Source organism: Electrophorus electricus, chromosome 2 (genome assembly GCF_041902795.1).
Source record: "Electrophorus electricus isolate QZ-2024a chromosome 2, ASM4190279v1, whole genome shotgun sequence".
In the NCBI taxonomy this organism is placed as follows: Eukaryota; Metazoa; Chordata; class Actinopteri; order Gymnotiformes; family Gymnotidae; genus Electrophorus; species Electrophorus electricus.
The window spans coordinates 42,303,397-42,327,004 of NC_137498.1; the positions used below are offsets into that span (position 1 = coordinate 42,303,397).

At 41.7% G+C, this 23,608-nt stretch overlaps 3 protein-coding genes across 3 annotated transcripts; 1 reads left to right on the forward strand and 2 right to left on the reverse strand.

Moving 5' to 3' along the window:
• Nucleotides 1-78: 78 nt before the first annotated feature.
• Nucleotides 79-6,596, reverse strand: p3h4 (prolyl 3-hydroxylase family member 4 (inactive)). The gene is made up of 7 exons (XM_027018957.3): nt 5,879-6,596; nt 4,783-4,932; nt 4,240-4,411; nt 3,576-3,704; nt 3,064-3,209; nt 1,446-1,529; nt 79-1,095 (listed from the first exon to the last, which is right to left on the reverse strand). The coding sequence occupies exons 1-7, from the start codon at nt 6,362-6,364 to the stop codon at nt 949-951; spliced, it is 1,314 nt and encodes a 437-aa protein (XP_026874758.1). The 5' UTR covers nt 6,365-6,596; the 3' UTR covers nt 79-948.
• A 564-nt stretch (nt 6,597-7,160) lies between these two features.
• fkbp10a (FKBP prolyl isomerase 10a) lies at nt 7,161-15,381 on the forward strand. The gene is made up of 10 exons (XM_027018956.3): nt 7,161-7,741; nt 10,084-10,232; nt 10,764-10,953; nt 11,272-11,417; nt 11,506-11,695; nt 12,621-12,766; nt 12,849-13,038; nt 13,576-13,718; nt 14,197-14,360; nt 14,559-15,381. Exons 1-10 carry the CDS (start codon nt 7,548-7,550, stop codon nt 14,742-14,744), a joined length of 1,698 nt encoding a protein of 565 aa, XP_026874757.2. The 5' UTR covers nt 7,161-7,547; the 3' UTR covers nt 14,745-15,381.
• A 638-nt stretch (nt 15,382-16,019) lies between these two features.
• On the reverse strand, nt 16,020-23,340 carry LOC113582909 (cytosolic 5'-nucleotidase 3-like). Its single transcript, XM_027018955.3, has 9 exons — nt 23,156-23,340; nt 21,714-21,812; nt 21,364-21,433; nt 20,769-20,815; nt 20,597-20,682; nt 19,466-19,555; nt 17,327-17,489; nt 16,789-16,989; nt 16,020-16,635 (listed from the first exon to the last, which is right to left on the reverse strand). Exons 1-9 carry the CDS (start codon nt 23,171-23,173, stop codon nt 16,525-16,527), a joined length of 885 nt encoding a protein of 294 aa, XP_026874756.2. The 5' UTR covers nt 23,174-23,340; the 3' UTR covers nt 16,020-16,524.
• Nucleotides 23,341-23,608: the final 268 nt, after the last annotated feature.

Genomic DNA, 23,608 nt, shown 5'->3' on the forward strand with positions numbered 1-23,608 from the left:
AAGAACGGAAAAGCATCTTGAAAGTCAAATGAGAGAACAAGACACAGGTTTTTGTATTCATATAGGCCTCATATTTAGTGTTTTAACCAAAGAGATATACGCTTAGAAACATGTTCAGATCCAGAGGTTCTGATGTGAACTGCCATCTAGGTTCAGACTGAAGTTTGGATAATTACATACTGTGTATGCTGTATTATTTAATATCTTTGCCTATGTTAGACAAGATCTTAGCCACTTCACATCCAAACAGTCTGGAAAACATGCTCACACACAGACTGCAAACAGAGTAGAGAAAATAAAATTTAAGAAAATGTAAGAAAAAACATGGAAGATTTTAATGATTTTAATGTTATAATTTAGTTGACGTGATAAGGACGATACAGAATGCACTCCAAACAGAAACACCTTTATTCCATCACCTTCCCCCGGTGTACCAATAAAATTATACAATTAAAATATTCTAAAAAACCCCTGAAAAAAACATATAATAAAGTCGAGCGTGGGATCACCACATAAGCAATGATCTGGCAATATGAGCTCTGAATTTGTTCACAACCAAAACCAGTATATTTATACTGATTCTACTTAAATAAGCATGTCAGTGCTAGTAATAACACAAGGCCTATGTGTACATCTGACTCATAGATAAACACAGAGTTACAGAGAGCAGGACTGTACTGTGATATATCGTTGTTTTTGTGTGTTTTGTGTGTGTGTGCAGGTTTCTGAACTAATAATTTTCACTATTAGTTGTAATCCAGTTTTCAGGCTTAAGAACACCAATAAATGATAAAGGCCCATGTACACAATGGCTGATTGTGTATACCAGTCCTTGGGAATGTCTGCTGGTGCTCTTTCATTACATGTGTGAGTGTGTGTGTATGCGTGTGTGAGTGAGTGTGCATGTGTGTACCTGTTTGTGTGTGTGTTTAGGCATTCTTCTTCTGGCTATTCTTCTTCTCCTGTGTCTCCTTTAGTTTTAGGCTCCTGCCACCACTCAGACAGGAAGGTCTCCTCATAGTCCCCCATGCCCTCAAACTCCTGATCAGGAGGGGAAGAGGGGCCAGTGGGGTCTTCCTCTGGACTCACCACATCCTAAATGCAGCACACACACATTAATGAACAATTAATACACATATCTATTATAGGAACATAAAAACATACACTCACATTACGACAGACACTCACGGCCTCCTGTGGACTGACAGTAGCCTTTCAGATATAGTAAAGTAAAAGCAACCATTTCCACCCCGTGAATCCGTGACCCTCACATATTCCCGTGATATTCCTCACTCAGCTGTGATCCCACCCCTTAGCACACATACACACAAACACACACCCACACTGTGATCCCTCCACTCAGTACACATCCACACAAACACACACACATCCACACAAACACATCCACACTCAGGTTTCAGTATGCAAATACAAACGTATATTACCTCATCATCTGTCTGTAGATAATTTTGTGCAAACTTCAGCATTTCTTTTTGTTTAGTTGTTTGGTTATAATAGTGCAGGGCCTCCTGCAAATACAAAAAACTACACTTCACATTCTAGAAATGAGAACAAGACACACCCAGAACAAAACAAAACATGACACAGACACACGTAGGACAAAACAAAAGAATACACACACATAAAACAAAACAAAACAAGACACACCCAGAACAAAACAAGACATGCACAGAACAAAACAAGACATACCTAGAACAAAACAAGACACACCCATAACAAAACAAAACAAGAAGCACATAAAACAAAAGACACACATAACAAAACAAAAAACACACAAAACAAGACATACCTAGAACAAAACAAAACAAGACACATCCATAACAAAAAAAAGACACACCAAGAATAAAATAAAACAAGACACACCTAGACCAAAACAAAACAATCCACACCAAAAACAAGACATGTCTAGAACAAAATAAGTCACACCCAAAACAAAACAAAACAAGACACACCCATAACAAAGCAAAACAATACACACCATAACAAAACAAAACAAGACACACCCATAAGACAAACCTAGAACAAAATAAGACACACCCAGAACAAAACAAGACACACGTAGAACAAATCAAGACACACTTAAAACAAGACATACCTATAACAAAACAAGACACACCAAGAACCAAACAAAACAAGACACACATAGATCAAAACAAAACAAGCTACATCCAAAACAAGACATACCTATATCAAAATAAGACAAACCCAGAACAAAACAAGACACACCCATAACAAAACAAAACAAGAAGCACATAAAACAAAAGACACACATAACAAAACAAAAAACACACAAAACAAGACATACCTAGAACAAAACAAAACAAGACACATCCATAACAAAAAAAGACACACCAAGAACAAAATAAAACAACACACACCTAGACCAAAACAAAACAAGCCACACCAAAAACAAGACATGTCTAGAACAAAACAAGTCACACCCAAAACAAAACAAAACAAGACACACCCATAACAAAGCAAAACAATACACACCATAATAAAACAAAACAAGACACACCCATAATAAGACAAACCTAGAACAAAATAAGACACACCCAGAACAAAACGAAACAAGACACACATAGAACAAATCAAGACACACCTAAAACAAGGCATACCTATAACAAAACAAAACACACCCAAAACAAAACAAAACAAGACACATCCATAACAAAAAAAAACAAGACACACCAAGAACAAAATAAAACAAGACACACCTAGACCAAAACAAAACAAGCCACACCTAAAACAAGACATACCTAGAACTAAATAAGACACACACAGAACAAAACAAAACAAGACACACAAGTCGTTACAATGACTTTGAGTTCAGTGAAGCCAAGCAGAGTTGTGCCACTAACTGTGTACTGTCTCTGAGACAAAGTTAGAAAATATTGTAGTGAGAGTAATCTGAGTATGGAGTAATTCTGAGCGCATCAGGAGCAAAAAAGGGCACTAAATATAAAAGGTGTGTATGTGTGTCTGTGTGTGTGTATTTGTGTGTGTGTGTGTGTGTGTGTGTGTGTGTGTGTGTGTGCTCACAGGCCGTGGTTTGAAGTCCTCTTCCTGCAGACCCCACTGTTCTCTGTAGAACCTGTAGTAAGCCAGGTTCTGCTGCATCACTTGGTCCTTAGGGTCAAACAGCATGTAGCTAGCAGCACAAGGGGCGGAGTTACGCACATCATTTACTGTAGGCACACACACAGGTAGCAACTGTGAGACTGTCTCATAATGAATAGCTAAAGGTAACGACCGTGAGACTGTCTCATAAAGAATAGTTAAAGGTAACGACCCTCATAAAGTGCATATGACTGAATGATAAAAATGTCATTCTGCAATGATGAAAACACAAAAGGTGGATATTAGAAACATAATATGCAATAAAACACAAATGCTCAATCTTTGAATAAGCTACTTAACTACATTTAACTACAATTACAGTACAATTACAGTCTGGTAACTACAGTACAGCTAAACCCAGTTACTTCCCACGACTGTTTCAGTTTGACACGTGTACATATGTGTGCCCACACACAACGGCATGTAACACTCACGTTTATAATATGCAAACTGCATGTAATGGTACATGGTGGCAACGAGTTTCTCCACAAAGAAACCGCCGACGTTTGGTGTCAGCTTTTCTTCACATTTCACCTTACATTTCAGAACCTCCACGTAAAATCCTAGGGAGAGAGAGTGGAAAAAATCCCATCACACTCTCTTGTGAGTTATAACGCCCTTCCGATATAATCAGTGTTGCTCTTTTCATTCCTTGTTGCACTATAGTTTATCCAGACTTAATAGCTCTGGACCACACAAACGTCCTACCCAGCTTATAGTTTTCGCCTTGTCCTGCACACTGAGACTGAATATGCATGTAGGCTGTATCCTTTCTTATTATAATTTACCAACACATTATGACCTGTATGTAGCACTGCACTACATAGAAATACCCTGGCTATGTATTAGGAATTTCAAATGGATTTTTTATTGAGTAGCCCTTGGAATGTCAGATATGTTGGAACATCAGATATGTAGGAACATCAGATATGTGGCAATGTCAGATATGTAGGAACATCATTGCACTTTTTAATGCACACCATGCTTAGATGCTTAAATATGACAAACAAACCCAGATGAGAAATGTCTTTTGGTGTGTGTGAGCAGCCCTGAACCTGTTGGCTTCCCGTAAAGGTGTTACTTTCTTCTGCCACTAACCTGCCAGGGTGGGGTAAAAGTCCTTAAACTCCTGCACATCGTAGGTGCCCTCACACATGGCAAGACACAGTTCGTGTGCTTTGAAGTACTCTGCACACGCCTGTTCCATGTTCCACAGAGAGTTGCTGAAATCGCCAGAATTGTACAGTTTTACGGCTTTAAGGAACTGAGCCTGGCAGGGGGTGGGGACAAAGAAATGAAAGATCAGAGAGAACAAGGGGGGAGGAAGAGGGGAAGAAGGAGAGGGAAAGAGGGAGAAAGGAAGACAAAGAAAAGATAGAGTATGAACTGTGGCGTCAGTGTTTGCAAGAAGATTCTGAGTGGGAATTCAAGAGTGACAGAGAGACAGCAGAGCAGTGTGTTGTCCACATGTGTGCGTGTTTGTCTGTGTTTGCCTTGTAAGGTGCGTGTGTGTGTGTGTGTTTGTCCGTGTTCACCTCGTAAGGTGTGTGTATTTGTCTGTGTTCACCTCGTAAGGTGTGTGTGTTTGTGTGTTCACCTCGTAAGATGTGTGTTTTTGTGTGTGTGTTTGTCTGTGTTCACCTCGTAAGGCCTCTCCTCGTGGTCTAGGAGATACTCCTCTATATCAAACAGGCTTTTGTAGAAGTTCATGTTCTTGGTTAGCAGTGGGTCCCCAGGGTTCCGCTGGAGGTATGTGTGTGCTGCTGACACTGCTTTTTCCACATCATTCAGCTACAGACACAATCAGGCAATCAGACATTTAACAGCAGTTATTGGACAGCCCTCAGACACTGGGCTATCGAGCCCGAGGCTGAAGAATAACACTTAATAAAGAAAAGATTTATTAACGAAAGAGACCAATGAAGAAAATAATGCGGAAAAATACATTGTGCACTAATTAGTGTGTACAAATGAAATCACCTTTTCCTGAGCACTTTAGTTAACTGCAAGAAATGAACGTTACTATACACTGGACACCCCCCAAAAAGTTTTTAATTTTGTTTAGCACTTAGCACCTTCGGAGCATCAAAAGTGAAAAAATAAACAACGCAGTGGCTATTCGCATTGACTTGTTTGAGACAGAAATGCAGAAGTAGGAGGGTTTTGGGGGGGGGGGGGGGGGGGTGTCGTTAAAGCACGCTTCCTGCGTGTACGTGGCACGCGTTCCTGCCTTAAACCGGTCTCTGTTACGTACAGGTCGGCGAAGGCGAACCCGTTTCTCAGATAAGATGAGACGCGATTTCGTGATCAGGCTGCGACGCACGGAGCTTATGGAAAAAACGAGACGGTGTCCAAAGTCATGGGATAACGTAGCTAGTCACTTTAGATTGCTCAGAGTGCGTATAATTTGCCTCAAGAAGAAACCTGACCCTTCTCGACGCGTCAAAGTGCGAGGTTTTATGTTACACGGCAGACATTTAGATAACATGAGATGCGAAAGTTATAGGCTATAAAGAGCACCAAGCGCAAATCCTCACGTCAAGTAATGAAAGTAAATATGAATACTCAAAAGTTCACGTTCTTTTAGCGCGACTATGCATAACGCTGCATTTTGTATACACATAACGTGTTCAGTTAGCTTATACTAAAATACAGATATACTACTTACTCACCTTTATTTGAGGTAATATTTCCTGATTTATGTATTCGCTATTTGGGCGACGGGGTGCGTCCTTACCTGGTAATAAGCGTATTGTAGATACCTGTATGGTACCCTGGTGTCAAAAGCATCCAGAGTCTCCCTTTTAGGATATGATTTAGAAAATATTGGGAGGTTCGCTTTGCACTTTTTAAGACACGCCGCCCGCACTAGGATATGCCTCATAATCCGCAGAGTAACGTCCGAGCCCGAGTCCTGATGCTCCCGGCTCACTCGGCTGCAGTTCTGGCTGCAGTGCGCCTCACTCTCCCCCAACAGCCGGTGAAGGCGTAGACTCAGCTCTAAATACTTAATACTTTCTTTCCAGTTCTGCGAAGCGTACTGGTCTAGCGCATATCCGTAAGCCGAATCTAGCGGCATAAGGTCCGTCACGGGAAAGCTCTTGAAACTGTATTTCTCATACTGAGCGTTCACAGGCGCCGAAATGAAGAATGACACCCAGAGAAACGCCGCAAACCGTATTCCACTCGCGCTTGGAGTCCGCGGCGCCGCGTTTCCATCCATCGCCCTCTTTGTTGTGGTCGGTAAGCGCTCGACACAAACGGAGTCAACCTTAAGAAACCAGTCACCAGGCGTAAAGAAGCATGCCCATCTGCACGTAGGGAGCCTTGGCCAGGCCTGAGATAGTCGCGAGGAGGAGGGGGGTCGAAAGCCCCGCGAGCCTCCTAAGTTTGGAGCGCAGCCGTGCGCGGGTAAAGTGTAAACCCCGGGTCCGAAAGCCGCTCCGCACGCACGACCACAGGACGTTTACAAAGCACTGCAACAGGATTAGGGTTTGTTGCTGCGTAACAATAACACCCACAAGGAGACTGTCGCGATAAATGTTCAAACGTCTAATATCAAGCATCTAACCGCGAGGAGTTTATGAATCTTTTTAAAGCTTTATTAAGGATTTTCTAACAGTAGGCTTGAGGTTATGTCGATATGCAGGGTATAGTACTGACCTATTATATTAATATAAATTAATATATGAGCTTAATATAAAAAGGAACAAATGAGAGAGACAGATGGAGTCTTTATTTGATGATAAATTAAATCAACAATCTCTACCAGTTTACACTGCAATGCAGAGCAATTCCGAAACTTGGAATTTTTTATGGCTGCGACACGGAAACTTGCAACTATGTTTGTGAGGTTCTTGTGATTGAGTGTTTGTATTGATGTTTTATTTGTAATAAAGTCAATTTAAAAATGGAAACTTGCAACTGACTATGAAAGCCTGTCTCCCTGACACGGAGGTGTTTCGGACCCGGGAGAGTGTGGTGCTAGGTCCCGGTACGGCCCTCCGATCCGCCCTTATGAAAGTTGTAAAAATCCGATCTGTAGGTCAGTTACATTTTTTGTCTATTGTTTGGATTGGGTGCTGCGTTTAGCTGTAACGCTCATATGCATTCCACTGAACGTATCATATAGCAATAGTAACTGGTTCTGTCCATCAGATTTCAGGCCAGATCCCCAAAACTGCCGTTTCCCGTTAGAAAACCAGTTCCCACGTTTGCAAAGAAAGGGAGGGGGGGGGCGTTTATACCACGAAGACGCGTCACTTGGAGAGATTAACCCGGGCTAGGCGACCGCAGTTTTGCGTGTTCCTCTGGCTTTTCATGTCAGTCGTGCAGAACTGGGGAGTGTCCGCTACGACAGTGGTTTCGTTAAAAGTCGGAATCGTCTTCTGTGCTGCGTGTTGAAGATGGAGTTCTATCACGCCGTTACGTTCCTCTGCGTCTGGGGCGGATATATAGGGAGCGAGTCTAGAATATTACAGGACGTGTCAGTCGATCGATACTCATTACCGACGTTTTGTCCGCGGGAGGTCGAAATCGGAGACTACGTGCGGTACCATTACACAGGAACATTTACCGATGGGAGAAAGTTCGACTCCACGTAAGTGTGTGGGCTTTATCGGGTATGCAATTATGAGTCTGTGAACGAAACCGGTCAGCTGGTTCTTAATTCACACAGACACTACACACCAAGGTACAGTCACCACGAACCTGTTTAGATACGACTACCTCACACCTACACTCACTGAACGTCGTATACCAGTCCCAAACTAGAGCCCTTCTGGAGCTTTCAGACTCAGTGCCACAGCTACTCTCATCGCTGGTTAGTTTCTGACCATAGGATCACCGTTGACCGGATGATTTTGGATGTTTCTCAACGTACCAGTGATACTGATAAGTAGTCGCATGTTATTGGGCGTTTCAGGTTGAGAGTGAACTCTCTCACAAAATTAGCGGTTCTCCGATGAAGAGTTGGAGGACGACTAACAGTGCGTGCATGGCAACAGTCTGCACATCACAGTGAGTTTTTCTATAGCACATGAATCTGCTGATGAGAAGCTGCTTTGGTAATGAAGTCGCACACATCGGTGCGCCACGGCAAGCATCTTTAATTAAACGCCGCTGTCGCACAACATCACGTAGCGAAAAAGATACATCGATACGTCCTACATACGTAGGACAGGCACAATTCCTTAATTTTCTCTGTAGAGTGCTTCTGAGGTCCTTGGAGGTGAAACCAGTTTATGTTAGTAATAAGCAAATGTTTAAATCATGACATTCATTCCATGGGGTTCTGAAGTTTCAAGAGTGGATGGGTTCTTTTTCTTTGAGTAATTATGTGATTGGTCATTTATCTCACTCTTGACATGCATGCCTTTGATGTTTTTGTCTCGTCTGTTGGTTAGTGAAGGATCCTTAAAAAGGGATGTTGTCTGTGCATCGTCCTGAAGGATTCTGAAGTGTTTAAGTATAATACCAGCCAATAATGTATTTGTGCAATATTAAGTGAACATCAAAGGAATTCTTGTAGTCTTAACAGCAGATTGTTTGTAGGTCAGTGTGTCTAGTCTCTGAACAGGTAAAACACAAACAAAGGTGTCATCAATGACTTAATTAGGGAATCCACAGTTCTGAAAATATTTACACGTTCTGTGAGTAAGAAATTTAGTTTTTGCAGTTTTTGGAATGTGAAGAGTTGTATTGCAATTAGGAAATGGAGTCTGTGGGTTTCTAATAGATATACTGTCAAGTAATGAACCATAATGCCTCCTATGTAGGAGGGGGAATAGCAGCAGGTGCCCTCAGCACACGCTCCAGTGTACACAAAGTTAATGGAGAATATATATCATAAATGTATATGAAAGTGCACCCAGTGCAGGAATGAATGTAGGTGACATTCACAGGCAATTTCGGAGTGTACGCCGAACCATGCTGAAGCTACTGATGCATTCCTACCTGAGGAAATCAACACCTTCTAAGTCCATCAAATCCCCAAACCATCAACAGTGCGCAGTTGAGTGCCATCCAAGACATTACATCACTGTCCATAGATGAGCTAAGAAGAACAGTAGACATGTGTGAAGGATCGGACTCCAACTCTGCATCGAATGCCACTATTCTCACAAAACCTGGTGTGATTCCATGCCTCAGCGGGACACTACACTCGTCCCATACAACCATCACGGTGTTGCTCAGCGTGAGTCAAACTCCATCGTTGTGTTCACCTCGTTATGACGACACAGTAGTAAACCTTCTCTCCAAAAATACAGAGACTGCCTTCATAGAGAAGACAGACATCCTCACTACATCATATGCTGAAAATAACCTCTGCCTGAATGTCAGTAAGACCAAGGTAACACAGGCTCGCTGACTCTATTAGATGGAGAGTGTTCTAACCAGCAGCGCGATGGTGTGATCTGGTCTCTCCATAGCCACTGATCTGCTACAGAGAGCAGTGAAGACAGCTCGGTACATCACCGGAATCACTTTCCCTACTGTGCAAACAACCTACATTAAAAGAAAATGACCAGCAAGGCCTCAGACCCAACCCAACCCAACTGCAGCCTGATGACCCACTACCATCTGGAGTATTCGGTCCAGAACTGATCCAATAACTTACAGAGCATTCATTCCAGAACTATGAGTATATAACAAAGAAATTTGTAAATTGCTTGGGATATGAGCATCTGATAAATGCCATAAATATAAATGTAACTACCAGATTAAGGAATCCAGACAGTCAAGGTGCTTGCACACTGCAGGGTGTGCCCTGTGTTACTTATGATATATGATTACATAGCTGGACAATCTGCGTTGTGACCGAATCATATGGAATCATCACGATAATCCCCCTCTCCATCTTTTCCTGCCTCTCTCTCTCTCTCTCTCTCTCTCTCTCTCTCTCTCTCTCTCTCTCTCTCTCTCTCTCTCTCTCTCTCACAGATATGATAAAGGAGTCCCATTTGTTGGCCAAGTGGGATTCGAGGGTAAAGTCATCCCTGGCTTGGATAAAGGAGTTCAGGGAATGTGTGTGAATGAGAGGAGAAAGATCACGATACCACCTCATCTGGCATACGGTGTCACTGGCGCCGGTAACCTTCACTCCCGACGTTTACGCAGGCATCTTTTGAGAGATCAAAGAATCACCCTCCTACCTTTCCTGCCTGTGGATTTTCCATAAAGAATGCGATGTTATGTTAGATTACATAGAAGGCAGCGTAGAATACTGAAAGATGCAGTACACACAGTACACATTGCACACATTGCGCTAATTCTTCCGTTTCACAGCGTGCTCCTGTCGTTGCAACAGCACGAAGACCAAATGACCTCGAGCTCTCCTGGCTCTGCATGAAGAATTGCTGGAATTCAAACTCACCTTTTCAGTCACTATGTATAGCATCCGCCTCGTTTCAAAAGCTTGTACTTTTCTCTTGTATCAAAATAATCAAATTTTGTCTATTTTCTTAGAGAAAAGTTCATGCTTTTCCATGACATACTTTCCAAACCTGTAGTGCTCAAATTGCATGTTTGAACCATGATTTATTTTTTAAATACCCATTGTTCTTTCTGCCATTCACTCTTTCTCTGTGTCTCTTCCCCTCTCTCATGACCAATCCATCTAGGCACCGTTATCCCTCCCGATTCGACGCTGGTGTTTGACATCCTCCTGTTGGACGTGTGGAACAAAGATGATGAGGTTGAGACACGGATGCTGGAACGGCCACGGATGTGCCGGCGTGCAGTGCAGGCCAGTGACTTTGTTAGGTACCACTACAACGGCTCCCTGCTCAATGGAACACACTTCCACTCCAGGTGAGTCCAGCTGGGCGAATGCCCGCCATCAGGTAGAGACAGTAGAGCTGAGCTGCTCACAGGCGTCTGAACAAATTATTTATTTGATGCGGTAACACACAGGTAGATAACAAGGTCCATAAGGTAAAGAATTTACTCAAATGCATTTTTTTCAGGCACTGGTTTCAAATAAGTTGCTTGCTTTAACAGTGACACATAGATTTTTTTGATGTTTCAGTTCGGCACAAGAATATATATGTAATATATATGTAGTATATTCAGCAGTGGTTGTCTTTTTTAATGTATTAGTGTCATATTGAGTTTTATGATGTCCTGCAGTCACAGGGACAGAAGCACATACGACACGTATGTGGGGCAGGGCGACCTGATCAGAGGGTTGGACCAGGGTCTGCTGGGTATGTGTATTGGCGAGAAACGCTCCATCACCATCCCTCCCTTTCTGGCCTACGGTGATAAGGGACACGGTAACTCCTGTGCGCCTACCCCATGTCCACCACGTGCGTTGCAGGAAGCATTGAACTATCAAGGTTTTTTCAAAAATCGTTACTCCAGGTTCCAAAGTTCCAGCGTTCGCAACAGTGGTCTACGAGGTGCTGATGGTGGATGTGTTCAACGTGAAGGATGACATAAAGGTGGAGGTGCAGGAGATTCCACAGCCATGCAAGAGGAAGACTCAGGTGGGAGACTACGTCCGCTACCACTACAACGCCACCTTCCAGGATGGCACCCACTTTGACTCCAGGTTAGCCAATAAGATCAGTTCTTTTATGATATGTGACACATCCTCACCAATAGTCGCTCATGTACAATACAGACCAGAACTTTACAGCGACTACACATAAATCTGCATCTATAAAAAAGGGCAGACTTCCTGAACTTCATTTACGTACAGATATGACATGTAGCAGCTGAGTCTACATCTATGGAGTGCACAAACGCTTTGAAGTTCTTTTGATTTTACTCAGACTGTTACATAACCAATTCAAGTTCAGGTACATCACAGGTACATCATTACCTTTGTTACTGATGCCATAGTGTCATTGTTATCACTATTTTAATTTTTCTTAATGCAATCTAGAAAGAGAGACACAGTGGAACGCGAAACCCACAAGTGCTCTGATCCAGATATTAATAGACCACACAGTCATAGATGTCCATAGAATTACCAGCAACAGTGAACCTGAATGACTCGATAAGTTCTAAACTGGTACCCTGGTTTAAACTGTGAATAATCTTGTAGAGAATTTTAATTATTTAAATAATTTCTCTGACACTGAGAACACACCACTTATGAGCGTTTCTCAACTTAAATTAAACAGTTGCAGTCTTTTTTTTTAATATAGTTTTTCATCTTAAGTATTGTTAATTGCTCTTTGTAAACTACCTGCCTCCCAGTTGCTGTGGTTCAGTCCTCCCTTCAGCATACCTTGAAAGCATCATTCAGTATAATTTTACACCAATAATTAACTTCATAAGATAACTGCAAAGGTAAAAAGAAGCCTTCCTGTTTTCGCAAATATGGCAGATGACTCACAGTACAGTTTTCATGTGCTGTATTTAATCACTTACAGTGCAAGTCAAATGCTCACAAGTACGCTGATCCAGTAAAAGAACCACGTGAGTTCTGGCTCCACCTCTGGCCTCTTTCCCTCTGTGCACACACACAGCTACCAGCGCAACGGCACATACAACACCTATGTCGGCATGGGCTATGTGATCACTGGGATGGACAAAGCTCTCCAGGGAGTATGTGTGGGGGAGAGGCGAAGAGTGACTGTGCCCCCACACATGGCTTACGGAGAAAACGGAACAGGTACTGCATTACATGTCTTATTTTTTGGTACAAACACCCACACACGCTCCTGTTTCTCATGTGGTCTTATGTTGTACTGTAGGTGACCTCATCCCAGGTTCTGCTGTGCTGGTCTTTGATCTCCTCATCATCGACTTCCACAACCCAAAGGACTTAGTGGACATTAAGGTCACCCACAAACCACTGGGGTGCAGTGTAACCAGTGCTGCTAATGACCTGATTCTGTACCATTACAACTGTTCCCTGCTGGACGGCACCCGGCTGTACTCCTCGTGGGTCCCTGCACACAGCACGCGTTCATCTCACACACATAGCAGGAGAGACTGTTACTTTGACTTTGGGATAAACCCGTACTGCATGCTGAGAACTGGAGAACACTCAGCACTTCTTGAACTACAGTATAAACTCTGCAGTAACTATTACTCAGATACAATATATACTAAGTATTAACTTTTACTCTAAAGTATTTTCCCAGAACTAACATTCCTCAACTGGAAACGTATCAGTCTTCACTATGCTGTTGTAAACTGTGCCTACATTAGAGCATGGTTTAAACCTTTCAGTGAAATTTTACAAAAGAGTGAAGCTTTAATGTAGTAAACATTAATATTTTTGTATTACTTTACATAATAACAGTTATTACTAAAAGCTGAAGCACTAAGCTGAAATTCTAGAGAAGCACCAGTCACCAATTAAGGAACGGTGCTAACACCGAATGTTAACACATTATAACGCAGCTCTGACGTGCTATAACACACTGAAAACATATTATAGCACACTGCTAACACGTTACTGTGAATCGTTTCTAGGGACGATTCCACCCAGCCTTCGCAGACGACCCTGGGTCAGGGCAAGGTGATCACAGGATTGGACAAGGGGTTACAGGGCATGTGTGTGGGTGAAAGGAGAGAAGTGATTGTCCCCCCCCACCTAGGTCATGGAGAGAGTGGAGGTGACACTTTTCTTGACAAAAAAAACACACAAGTGACCTTCCGCACCCAGATACCCTCCTTTGAAAGTCATAAAGAGTCATAAAGATTCCCTGCTTTTCCTAACTAGAAATGCTACATTGCTAAGCATTTTAATGATGGATCATTCTGGGACTTTTTTACTTTCTCTTGGACTTTTTTCCAAGATTTACCACGCTTCTTATAGTAAAATATAGTATGATCTGTCCTTGTGTGTGCGGTACTGTCCTGGTGTATGTGATCTGTGCCAGTTTGTGGTTCTATCCTGGTGTGTGTGTGATCTGTCCTGGTGTGTGTTCTGTCCTGGTGTGCGTGATCTGTCCTGGTGTGTGTGATCTGTGCCGGTGTGTGTGATCTGTGCCAGTGTGTGTGATCTGTGCTGGTGTGTGTGATCTGTCCTGGTGTGTGTGATCCGTGCCAGTGTGTGTGATCTGTGCTGCCTCCCGTCCGTTCGCCCTGCAGGTTCAGGAGTGCCAGGCAGTGCAGTGCTGCGGTTTGAGCTGGAGCTGCTGGACCTTCATAAGGGCATTCCTGAAGGCTACCTGTTTGTGTGGCTGGAGGACAGCCCCCAGCCTCTGTTTCCTGCTATGGACTTGAACCACGACCAAGAGGTTCCCTTGCAGGAGGTAGGTGCAAACACACACACATTATGTTAACAATGTAAAAGCACAATGCATTTATTCGTCGAACACTTAGGGAAACCCCCGCTCCCTTCATCTCTCAACCCCTCTCTCCCTCTCTTCTTCCTCTCATACACTCTCTCTCTCTACCTATCATCTTCCTCTTCCTCTCTCTATCACTCTTCTTCCTCCCTCGCTCTCTAGTTTATTGCTTTCATAAAGCTGCAGGTGGCAGAGGGCAAAGGTCGTTTGCACCCAGGGATGGACAGTAACATCATCATCCGAGACATGTTCGCCAAGCAGGACCACAATGCTGATGGCAGAATCACAGCCGATGAGCTGAAGCTTCAGACAGATGAGGGAGAGGTTCCAGCGCGTGACGAGCTCTGAAAGACACGCGCTGATTGGCTAACAAAGCCTTCTGCCCAGAGCAAGGAAATCAAGGAGGCGCTAATTCATTCCTCAACTGCTTGGACTATTAGACACACACATCAGTTCATGGAGGACCCGGTATGAGACGGCTTGTACAGCATGCCAGAAACGATCAGAAAGAAAGGGGCTGTGATCAGCACACTAGTTTATACACACTCATATTATAACCTGATACTGTTTCTTTCTTTATTTTTTTCTTACAACTTTATGTAAAAATGACTAAAAATGTGTTAATTTCCTCAATGTCCACTGATGATACACTGCCGTTTCCTTCGCAGGGTTAGGACATCTTTCCTAGCCAATTTTTAGGCTGAATCACATTAGTAAAAGTCTTTCTCTTTCCTCCCATACTTACTGTATTTTCATTTCATTCCTGGGTCAAACCTGTCGTTTTTGCTCAACAACTTGCTACCTTAACAATATAGCTATTGTAATTTATATGAGCCTCCTATATTGACTCTTGCACAAGGTAATGATATTTTTAATAGGTACAACATGCTGACTGACTTTGTGTGATGGGGAGGGCCAGACCCTACTATTCTATGTGATGTTATTATTATTAAAAACAATAAAATGGTTTATATATTTAATAAAACATCAACAGGAGTGAATCTTAATCTTGTAAAGCTTTCATGAATGGAGTATGAACACTTCTTAGTTTATCAGTCTGTGTGCTTTGGGGTACCAAGCAATGGGCTCGTTTTCTCACACATTAACATCAGTTGTTCAATAACTTTATGTTCCCAGGTCCCCTTATGGACACAAACTAGCTCTGATATTTGATATTAAATAAGCAATCAATATAAACAATCGTGATAATTTCGAATTTCACGCAGTAATGAGTTACTCAACATGTATGGCATCTGATTATACTTCAAGAGTTTGCTTTGGGGTATCAAGACCTGTGAACTGCTATAACCGGATCATAGCATATAACAGTGTATAAAACTGAACTTTTTGTTTCTCAAAAGGTTAGGACTCATATAAAGAATAAATACACATTATGTTTAATGAGAAATAATGGTAGCACAAGTAGTAACTACCTACTTAAATAAATATTAGATATTTTTATAATCAATATTCTAAAAAGTTAATACCCCCTTTAAATGCATTTATAATGCATTATAAATATAGGATTAATAGGAAGTCTTCGCTCTATAGTCCATATTCCATAACCTCTCCACTTAGCAGGAGAATAATCAGTGAAAGAAACAGCTTGGTCCAATGCAGACATGTTTTAAAGCGTGTTTTAATTTCAAGTACGATATATTTATTGTATTTCACCAAGTCCATGTTCACACACTATCTGAAAGCTAGCTATTTTCACGATACATTCTTTTCAAAAGTGGCAATTTTAAACAGTTAAAAATTGACGCAAAAGGGAGTGCTCATAAAATGTCTTGTTCTTAATGTTGCATCGCTTTTGATCTCCTCACAGGACAGTGATACAGGCAAAGTCCCAGCAAGAGGACAGTGAGACAGGTAAGGTCCCAGCATGAGGACAGTGAGACAGGTAAGGTCCCAGCACGAGGACAGTGAGACAGGTAAGGTCCCAATATGAAGAAAGGGGGACAGTTATAGTCCCAGCAAGAATAGGCATGTGGGGTTGCAGGGCTGTGGGGTTACAGGGCTGTAGGGTTGTGGGGCTGAAGTTCATGTAGGACCATTTCCATTTATCCACGCAGACAGGATCAGGAGGTGGCTTGTGGGAGCTCCATGACCCCATGGTCGTGGATCTTTACTGTGTGCGTGTGATGTACTGCAGGATGGCATTAGGCACATCCATGCTCTCGTCTCTCTCCAGAACGATGTCATAGGAGTCCAGATATGACTGCTTCCTTTCCTCCACCTAAAAAAATAAAAGGTTCTAAGCCCAGGGTACAATAACCCACAAATAATTTAGAAACGCACTGCAGACTGCAGGGTGACTGAAATAGTGACTGAATGGATATCTGCACTTATATGTGTGCATGCCTTTGTGTAGGTGTTCGTGTGTATTTGCCTTGTCATTGAGGTATCCTATCTTCAAGATGTTCTGCAGGTCCTGAACCCCATCGGCCATTGTGAGGTCTCCTAATGAATCACCTAGCAGCATCACGTTGTGACGGCTCTGGATCTCCTGGAAGTGTTGCGTGTTCAAGAGTGCTCCCTCTCGCTTATTATAGACATGAATCAGCTCTCCCTTAAAATCCTGCAACACGCCCTATGAGACATACATTATTACATTTTACAAAAACACTCCCTACACACAATGAAAACAGCCACTTAACATGTTCAATACACATAAACAACTATTTTAGGTCCCTGCACACATATTACAGGTAGGTGATTAAAACAGGCTCTGATTAAAACATAATACATTTCAAATGATCTGAAAAACATGGACCTCCTCAAACAGAGCCATAAATTGGAAATAAAGTTTTATGATAGTTTAATCCATAATCTACTTAATATGTTTAAAACAGGCAGAGACTTTCATCTTTAAAGTCACACATGAATTACATAAGCGTATGAGTTTCCATTGAGGAAAACATACTTACAGACTCATCAAAGTCCATGTAGTTGGAGAAAACCTTAACATTAGGATGGAGGACTCCTGCTTGCCTGATCACCTCCTCTAGAACATCCCCGACGCCAGCAGAAAAGATTAGGAGCGGAATATCAAGCTCATGCAGGTGGTGAAAGAACAGCTGATAGCCCTCTCTGCCAAAATCAAACCATCATCATCATCAATATCATCATCGTGCCCATACTTTCACATCATTAATATAGCACCAGTGCACCATTATTACCAATGCTGCTCACCCTGAAATAAACCTGAGCCAGGATGCCTCTTCTCCCTGAGACCCACGTGTTTGTACACTATCTTCACACCCATGTGTTTACACCCATGTGCTTACACCCATGTGCTTACACCCATGTGCTTACACCCATGTGCTTACACCTGTGTATTTACACCCATGTGTTTACACCCATGTGTTTACACCCGTATCTTTACAAGATGCATTTACACCCATATCTTTACACCCATGGGATTATGCCCATATCTTTACACCCATGTGTTTACACCCATGTGTTTTATACCCATGTCATTACACCCATGTGTTTACATTCATGCATGTACACTCATGTGTTTACACCTGTATAGTTACACCTGTGTGTTTACTACCATATGTTTACGCCCATGTACTTACACCCGTATCCTTACACCCATGTGATTATGCCCATATCTTTACACAAATGTGTTTACAGCCATATCTTTAAACCGATGTGTTTACACACTTATCATTACACCCATGTGTTTACACCCATGTTTACACCCATATGTTTACACCTGTATATTTACACCCGTGTTTTATACCCATATCTTTACACCCATGTGTTTACACCCGAATCTTTATACTGTGTTTACACCTTTATCTTTAAACCCATATCATTACACAGATGTGTTTATACCTACATCTGTACAGCCATGTGTTTACATCCATGTATGTACACACATGCCACCCATCTCCCTGTGCTTTGCACCATGTCAAACAATTGGCCAGTAAAGGAACGTGTAGGGACCAAGTGTTTATAGACATGCTTACTTGTCATGTTTTTTTGACTGTGGTTTTCCAAACCTCAACTGTAGCCACACAATGGTGAATATTTATAATCTCCACTATTTGAACACTGTCATTTGCAAAGTCACATGACCAATGACTGGCTAATCATGGGCATCTGGGAGCTCATGCATTAGAGGGGGGTGGATAGTACAATGGGGTGCGTGGTTGTACAGTCCTCTGATGTTGCAGCGATAACGATGGCCACTTGAAATGTGGGGGTGGGGGACCAGACAATTAGCAATATGTCAAGGACTTTCATATTTTAATATCCACGAATAAGTAAACAAAAGCGTCTCTTTTTAAAATCCTGGAAAGTAGCAATTGTACATGTGAGATAAGGCCCACTATAGTATCCAGTTACAGTATCAGCTCAAAATGGGTTTGGCTAGAGGAAACAGTTTCTTACTGTGGTGTCCTTTACACCAGCCCACTCTGGTTATTCTACTCTAAGTTTACTTGGAATTTAACAGGTAAACATTAACAAAATGTCCTTATATGCACATATCATGTTGTTATTTCTGATCACCTCCAAATTGAGTTTAATCTTAGCTTTCACACTCCTTTGCATTATAAGTCTTATTAGCTTTCTGTAACATTAAAACTTTTGACTCCACCTTCTTGGCATCTCTACAGGCTTTCACCTTCACAGACATTCATTTGTCTAATCCTGACAATATACCCACCTGCTATAAACATTTTGATTCCAGTACTTTCAATAGCTCTTGGTAAGAATTCATCCCATCCCAACCTCTCCATGATTTACCCTGGAATTTCTAGATATAAAAACTACAACTAAACAATCAATAAGACAATTCAATAAGACAATAAGCTCAGAAGATCTGAAGACCGTGAGACAGGAAGACATGGAGAATGACGAGTGAATGGGACACATGAACACAGAGCTTTAATAAGGAGACTAATGGGACAAACTAGGAACAGCAGGGAACTATGAAGGAAACAAAAACTGTGAACCATGGAAACTGAACGAGAACACAGAAGTGAGGTAGATAACCAGGGAAATGGGGAATGCTCAGGGACAGGAGCGTGACAGTGTGAGTGTTCTGGTCTTACCTGAGTATTACATTTGATTCCTTCACCACTGCAGTCAACTGATCCTTCCTGATCTTTTGCTCAATCAGCAGATTGTGGACTTTAGTCCACCTGTACCAAAAACACACAGCAGGGTGTGGGATTTAGTACACATGCACCACAAACACATAGCAGGGTGTGGGATTTAGTACACCTGCACCACAAACACACAACAGGGTTTGGGATTTAGTCCACCTGCACTGCAAACACACAAAACAAGGCAATACTACAAGACAGATTTTTTTCATGTGGAATGTTGGTAAAATTCAACCTTGAGAGCAAATTGAAATATTTAATTACTGAATGAATTAGATTTCCTCTGCTCACTGAAGTCAGATTTCTTTAAAAATCTAAATATGTTGAGCTCACTTGTCACATGTATACAGCCTACAGCAACCCTGTAATGGCTGCTTGTCTGTGCTGTATAGTAATTACAGTGACCAGGCACAAAGGGACAACATTCAGGATATCAAGATCATTACTGCAGGACAACTAGAGGTTTATGTACATGTTCTTTGCAAAACTGATTATTTTGGTATTTCTGCAATAATGGACTATCCGAACTAGCTTATTTATATGAAAATAGTGCTGTATGAACTGTTCGACCCTGTTCAACCAGTTTGGTTCTTTTGATGCAGTCCTATATTCTCCAGTCCATCACTCAGGAAGGCAAACTGTGTGTGCTGGCCGATGTGGTCAGACCACATGTTTGTCACCTGAAAGGTTTGTGACTGATACTCTCAGCCTTCATCACAAATGGTATCAGAAGTAGGATGGTGTGAGGCCATTGGAAGTGTGCCCATGGTTAAGGGAACCCCCCCATGCTGTGAAGGGGTGGGGGAAAGTGGGATAAAGCGCCAGAGTAAACCCCTGGTGAGGAGCATGGGTGTGACCCTGGATGTATGTGCGGTACTATGTACCAGTGATACCTCTAAATCCTTTTGACATGAAAGAACAGAAATCAAACTTCACTATAAACAGGTTGCAGTTATATGACGACATGAACAGAGTGTCTTTTGAAAACTTCATCTCTTCTACCTTGGCTATACAAGCCAACGCATCAGAGTTCTCTTCCAGTGAAGCAGGGAGTTATGTGCAATTAACTAAACTCACCATTCAACCATGAGTGGTAGTTTCTCCTCTATCGAGCGAGTGGAGTCGATCTCAATCGGATAATATGTGTTCAGCAAGTTCTTCATCTACACAACACACATAATGTAAGTGGGACTTGCACTTTAAAATGTACCAATAGATTTCTTTCTGCACCCAAACTGTTGTAGCTCACCTCAGCTTGACAAGTTTTGCTGATAAGCTTGCTGTTATCCAGAACATCTAGAATAAATATAATTGCAACTTTTGATATTTAAGAATATGATATTTTTATAATTATGATTTTTTTTAATTGATCATCGACATCAAACTACTGTATGTTAACATCACCATCAAATTATGTCAACAGTTAACGGATATCAAAGGATCTGTTAACACCCTGTTATTTTATATTTACCCCCCCACAAGACGCAGTTGAAAAATATTCCACTGTGGTCTTTAGCCTCTGTATCAGATCCCAAGACTAAATTCAGATAATGTCCAAGTACATATCAAAGGCCAAAGTGAAAGCTGAAACGCAATGAGCACTAATCTAAAACAGAAGTGCATGAAGTCCCAATAACCAAGTGTAGAGTGACAGACTCTCTAGAGAGGCCATGCCTGTAATACAAATGAATGGGGCAATCAGTTAATTACCAATGCACCCATGAGCTGAACAGAGTGTGTTAGAGCAGGGAAACACTACACCCTGCAGTGCTGTGGCGTCCATGCTCTGGGTGTGATGAACCTGTAGTAGCACCTCAGGACAGTGAACAGACTCTCACACTTACTGTGGGAGGTGGGACATCGCTTCCCATTGTAGGCAAATCTTGTGAGTGTCATATCAAAATCTGAGATCACCTGAAACATGCAAAAACAACCTACATTACTGACCTCCAATTTTAAACTGTTCTTCTTGCGGCTTCAATATACATACTACTTTATTGTCTTTCTTAATAAACATCTTTATAAATGACTCTGCATCATAAAATGGGCATTTACATCTTGTTAAACAGACACACTCCTTCATAGAATGCTGTTGTTACATACAGTATGTTACCAGTGTTAATATATCAGGGTTCACACCTGCTCCTGGAGGGGTCTGCATGGCTATTGATGCCATATTTGCTGTGTACTTTACCTGTAAAGTATTGGGTCCAGAGTCCTTAATGGACTCCAGAATCTGCTCTAGATGTTCAGGGTCCTTCATATGTACTGTAGCCTTTGACATTTCTGCTATCTGTTGGAGGCAGGAGTGACATCAAGCAGCAGAACATTTTAGTTTATTCCAAGACCAGTGAGATTTCAAAACATAACTGATGCCAACTGAAATTGGTTCACAACATGAGACCATTTTGCTGTCTACTGCACAATAATTTTTGATAGATCTGTTATTAACTGCTGCTATTTACTAAGTGACCTAAACATAACTAAACCTAACTTAAAGACCTCTTCAAAATGAATTGTTAACATATCATGTGGTGTTTTTTTTATATGCTAGAAGACAAATCATGAGAATAAACAGTCAACACCATGAAAGAGCATTCTGGTTTTGGAACTGTACCGTACCAGTGACAGTCTTAAAAACACAGATTCGGACAAGCAGGGATTCATGTTACACACTTAAGGAACCAATCCCATCAACTGTCAGGCATACAAATGCTATGGTGAAATGAGGGTTATCAGGGAAGAAGCTGTGCGTGGTACCATATTTTTTAAGTTTAGTTTCACTATTTTCACATTGACAGCAGAGACATTTGAGAGGCAAACGCAACGGAAATCAAATCAGAAATGCGGAGCAAATTCAACAAAATACATGCAACTTCAGAAATGCTGCAAAAATCCAGCTATAACACAGTGAAGTGTTTCCAAAGGACACACAGATGGGATGAACTCCTATGAGACCAGCAATAACTGGGCAGCTGATAAAAAATAATTATATTTGCAATTCCCACTGTTATATCATTATATTGGTTAGGCTAATACATAATGATCTACTCATGCTCCACATTCTCGCATATTTACTGTTTCTAGGTTGTATATAATGCAGCCTTAAAGAACACCGATCAAATTCCCATTTCACAAGACTGATTTTATTTTAATACATAATTAGCTAGATTATAATCCACATCATAGGCTACATTTAGTTTGATAGTTTGGCTAGTCTGCTACAATGACCTGCTACAATGGTCAGCTGTCTTAATCTTACTTTGTTATCTGAGGTGTGATGTTTTACATACATACAAAATAAGGTTTGAAATCAATAATCCTAAATGTAAAAAAACAAGCGCCCAACGCCTTGTACGTCTACATCCAGGTCCATAAGTGCCGGTATAATTTAGCTCCTCACAATATCCTTCCTCTTTACACACCGGGCACACGGGTCGGGGAGCTGATCCTCAATCAAGTGCTCAAATGAATTTGAAGTGGTATCCGTTTATTGTGTCTAATATCTAATGACATTACTGGAGTAAAACAACCTAGCTAACCTAGTTAGCTAAAAGGCTATAAACTGGGAAGAGATTAGCAGGCTAGTTAGTTAGCTAGGTTAGGTTAGCCGGTAGATTTCTGAAGACTTCTTACCATTTTTAAGGGACGCATCGTTGTTTCCCCGTAGCAACAGCAAACTAAATCGTTAACAAGTTCTATAGCTCATAGAGCTGGCGCTGGACGCCTTTTCAAAGTGTAATTCGTTTGGTTTTGGCGTGAACGTCCCTGGTTGCTACAAGTAGGTTAGTGAATCAGCCCACGAGAAGGGGAGCGTTCATGAGAGCAGGTCTTACAAAAGCTGCGCATTTCTTTATTTAATACGTGTTAGTCTAATAAATAAAACAGCGGGTTTAGCTGGATTCTCCGATGTTTCTGAGTACTCTTAGTATGGAGATGAGAAAGTACGACTACTTAATGATAAATTGACTACTAATCACACATCTACTGTATATGAACATATGATTATGTGGTGTTCGTCTTTACAGATCTAACCTATATCTTTCATACTACCTCAGAATTGATTCCAAAACTTCACTAGACTCGCTC

What these genes read in the sequence shown, in the direction of transcription:
- p3h4 (XM_027018957.3), bottom strand. Translation starts at nt 6,364, where the DNA reads ATGGATGGAAACGCGGCGCCGCGGACTCCAAGCGCGAGTGGAATACGG. An exon ending in GCAGTTTGCATATTATAAAC is followed by an intron (nt 3,210 to 3,575) that starts GTGAGTGTTACA and finishes GTGTGCCTACAG; the next exon opens with TAAATGATGTGCGTAACTCC. An exon ending in ATCTACAGACAGATGATGAG is followed by an intron (nt 1,096 to 1,445) that starts GTAATATACGTT and finishes TGCTGCATTTAG; the next exon opens with GATGTGGTGAGTCCAGAGGA.
- LOC113582909 (XM_027018955.3), bottom strand. An exon ending in CTACCACTCATGGTTGAATG is followed by an intron (nt 19,556 to 20,596) that starts GTGAGTTTAGTT and finishes TTTTTGGTACAG; the next exon opens with GTGGACTAAAGTCCACAATC. An exon ending in ACATGGACTTTGATGAGTCT is followed by an intron (nt 16,990 to 17,326) that starts GTAAGTATGTTT and finishes TATGTCTCATAG; the next exon opens with GGCGTGTTGCAGGATTTTAA.
- fkbp10a (XM_027018956.3), top strand. Translation starts at nt 7,548, where the DNA reads ATGGAGTTCTATCACGCCGTTACGTTCCTCTGCGTCTGGGGCGGATAT. An exon ending in ATACGGTGTCACTGGCGCCG is followed by an intron (nt 10,233 to 10,763) that starts GTAACCTTCACT and finishes CAATCCATCTAG; the next exon opens with GCACCGTTATCCCTCCCGAT. An exon ending in AAGAGGTTCCCTTGCAGGAG is followed by an intron (nt 14,361 to 14,558) that starts GTAGGTGCAAAC and finishes CTCGCTCTCTAG; the next exon opens with TTTATTGCTTTCATAAAGCT.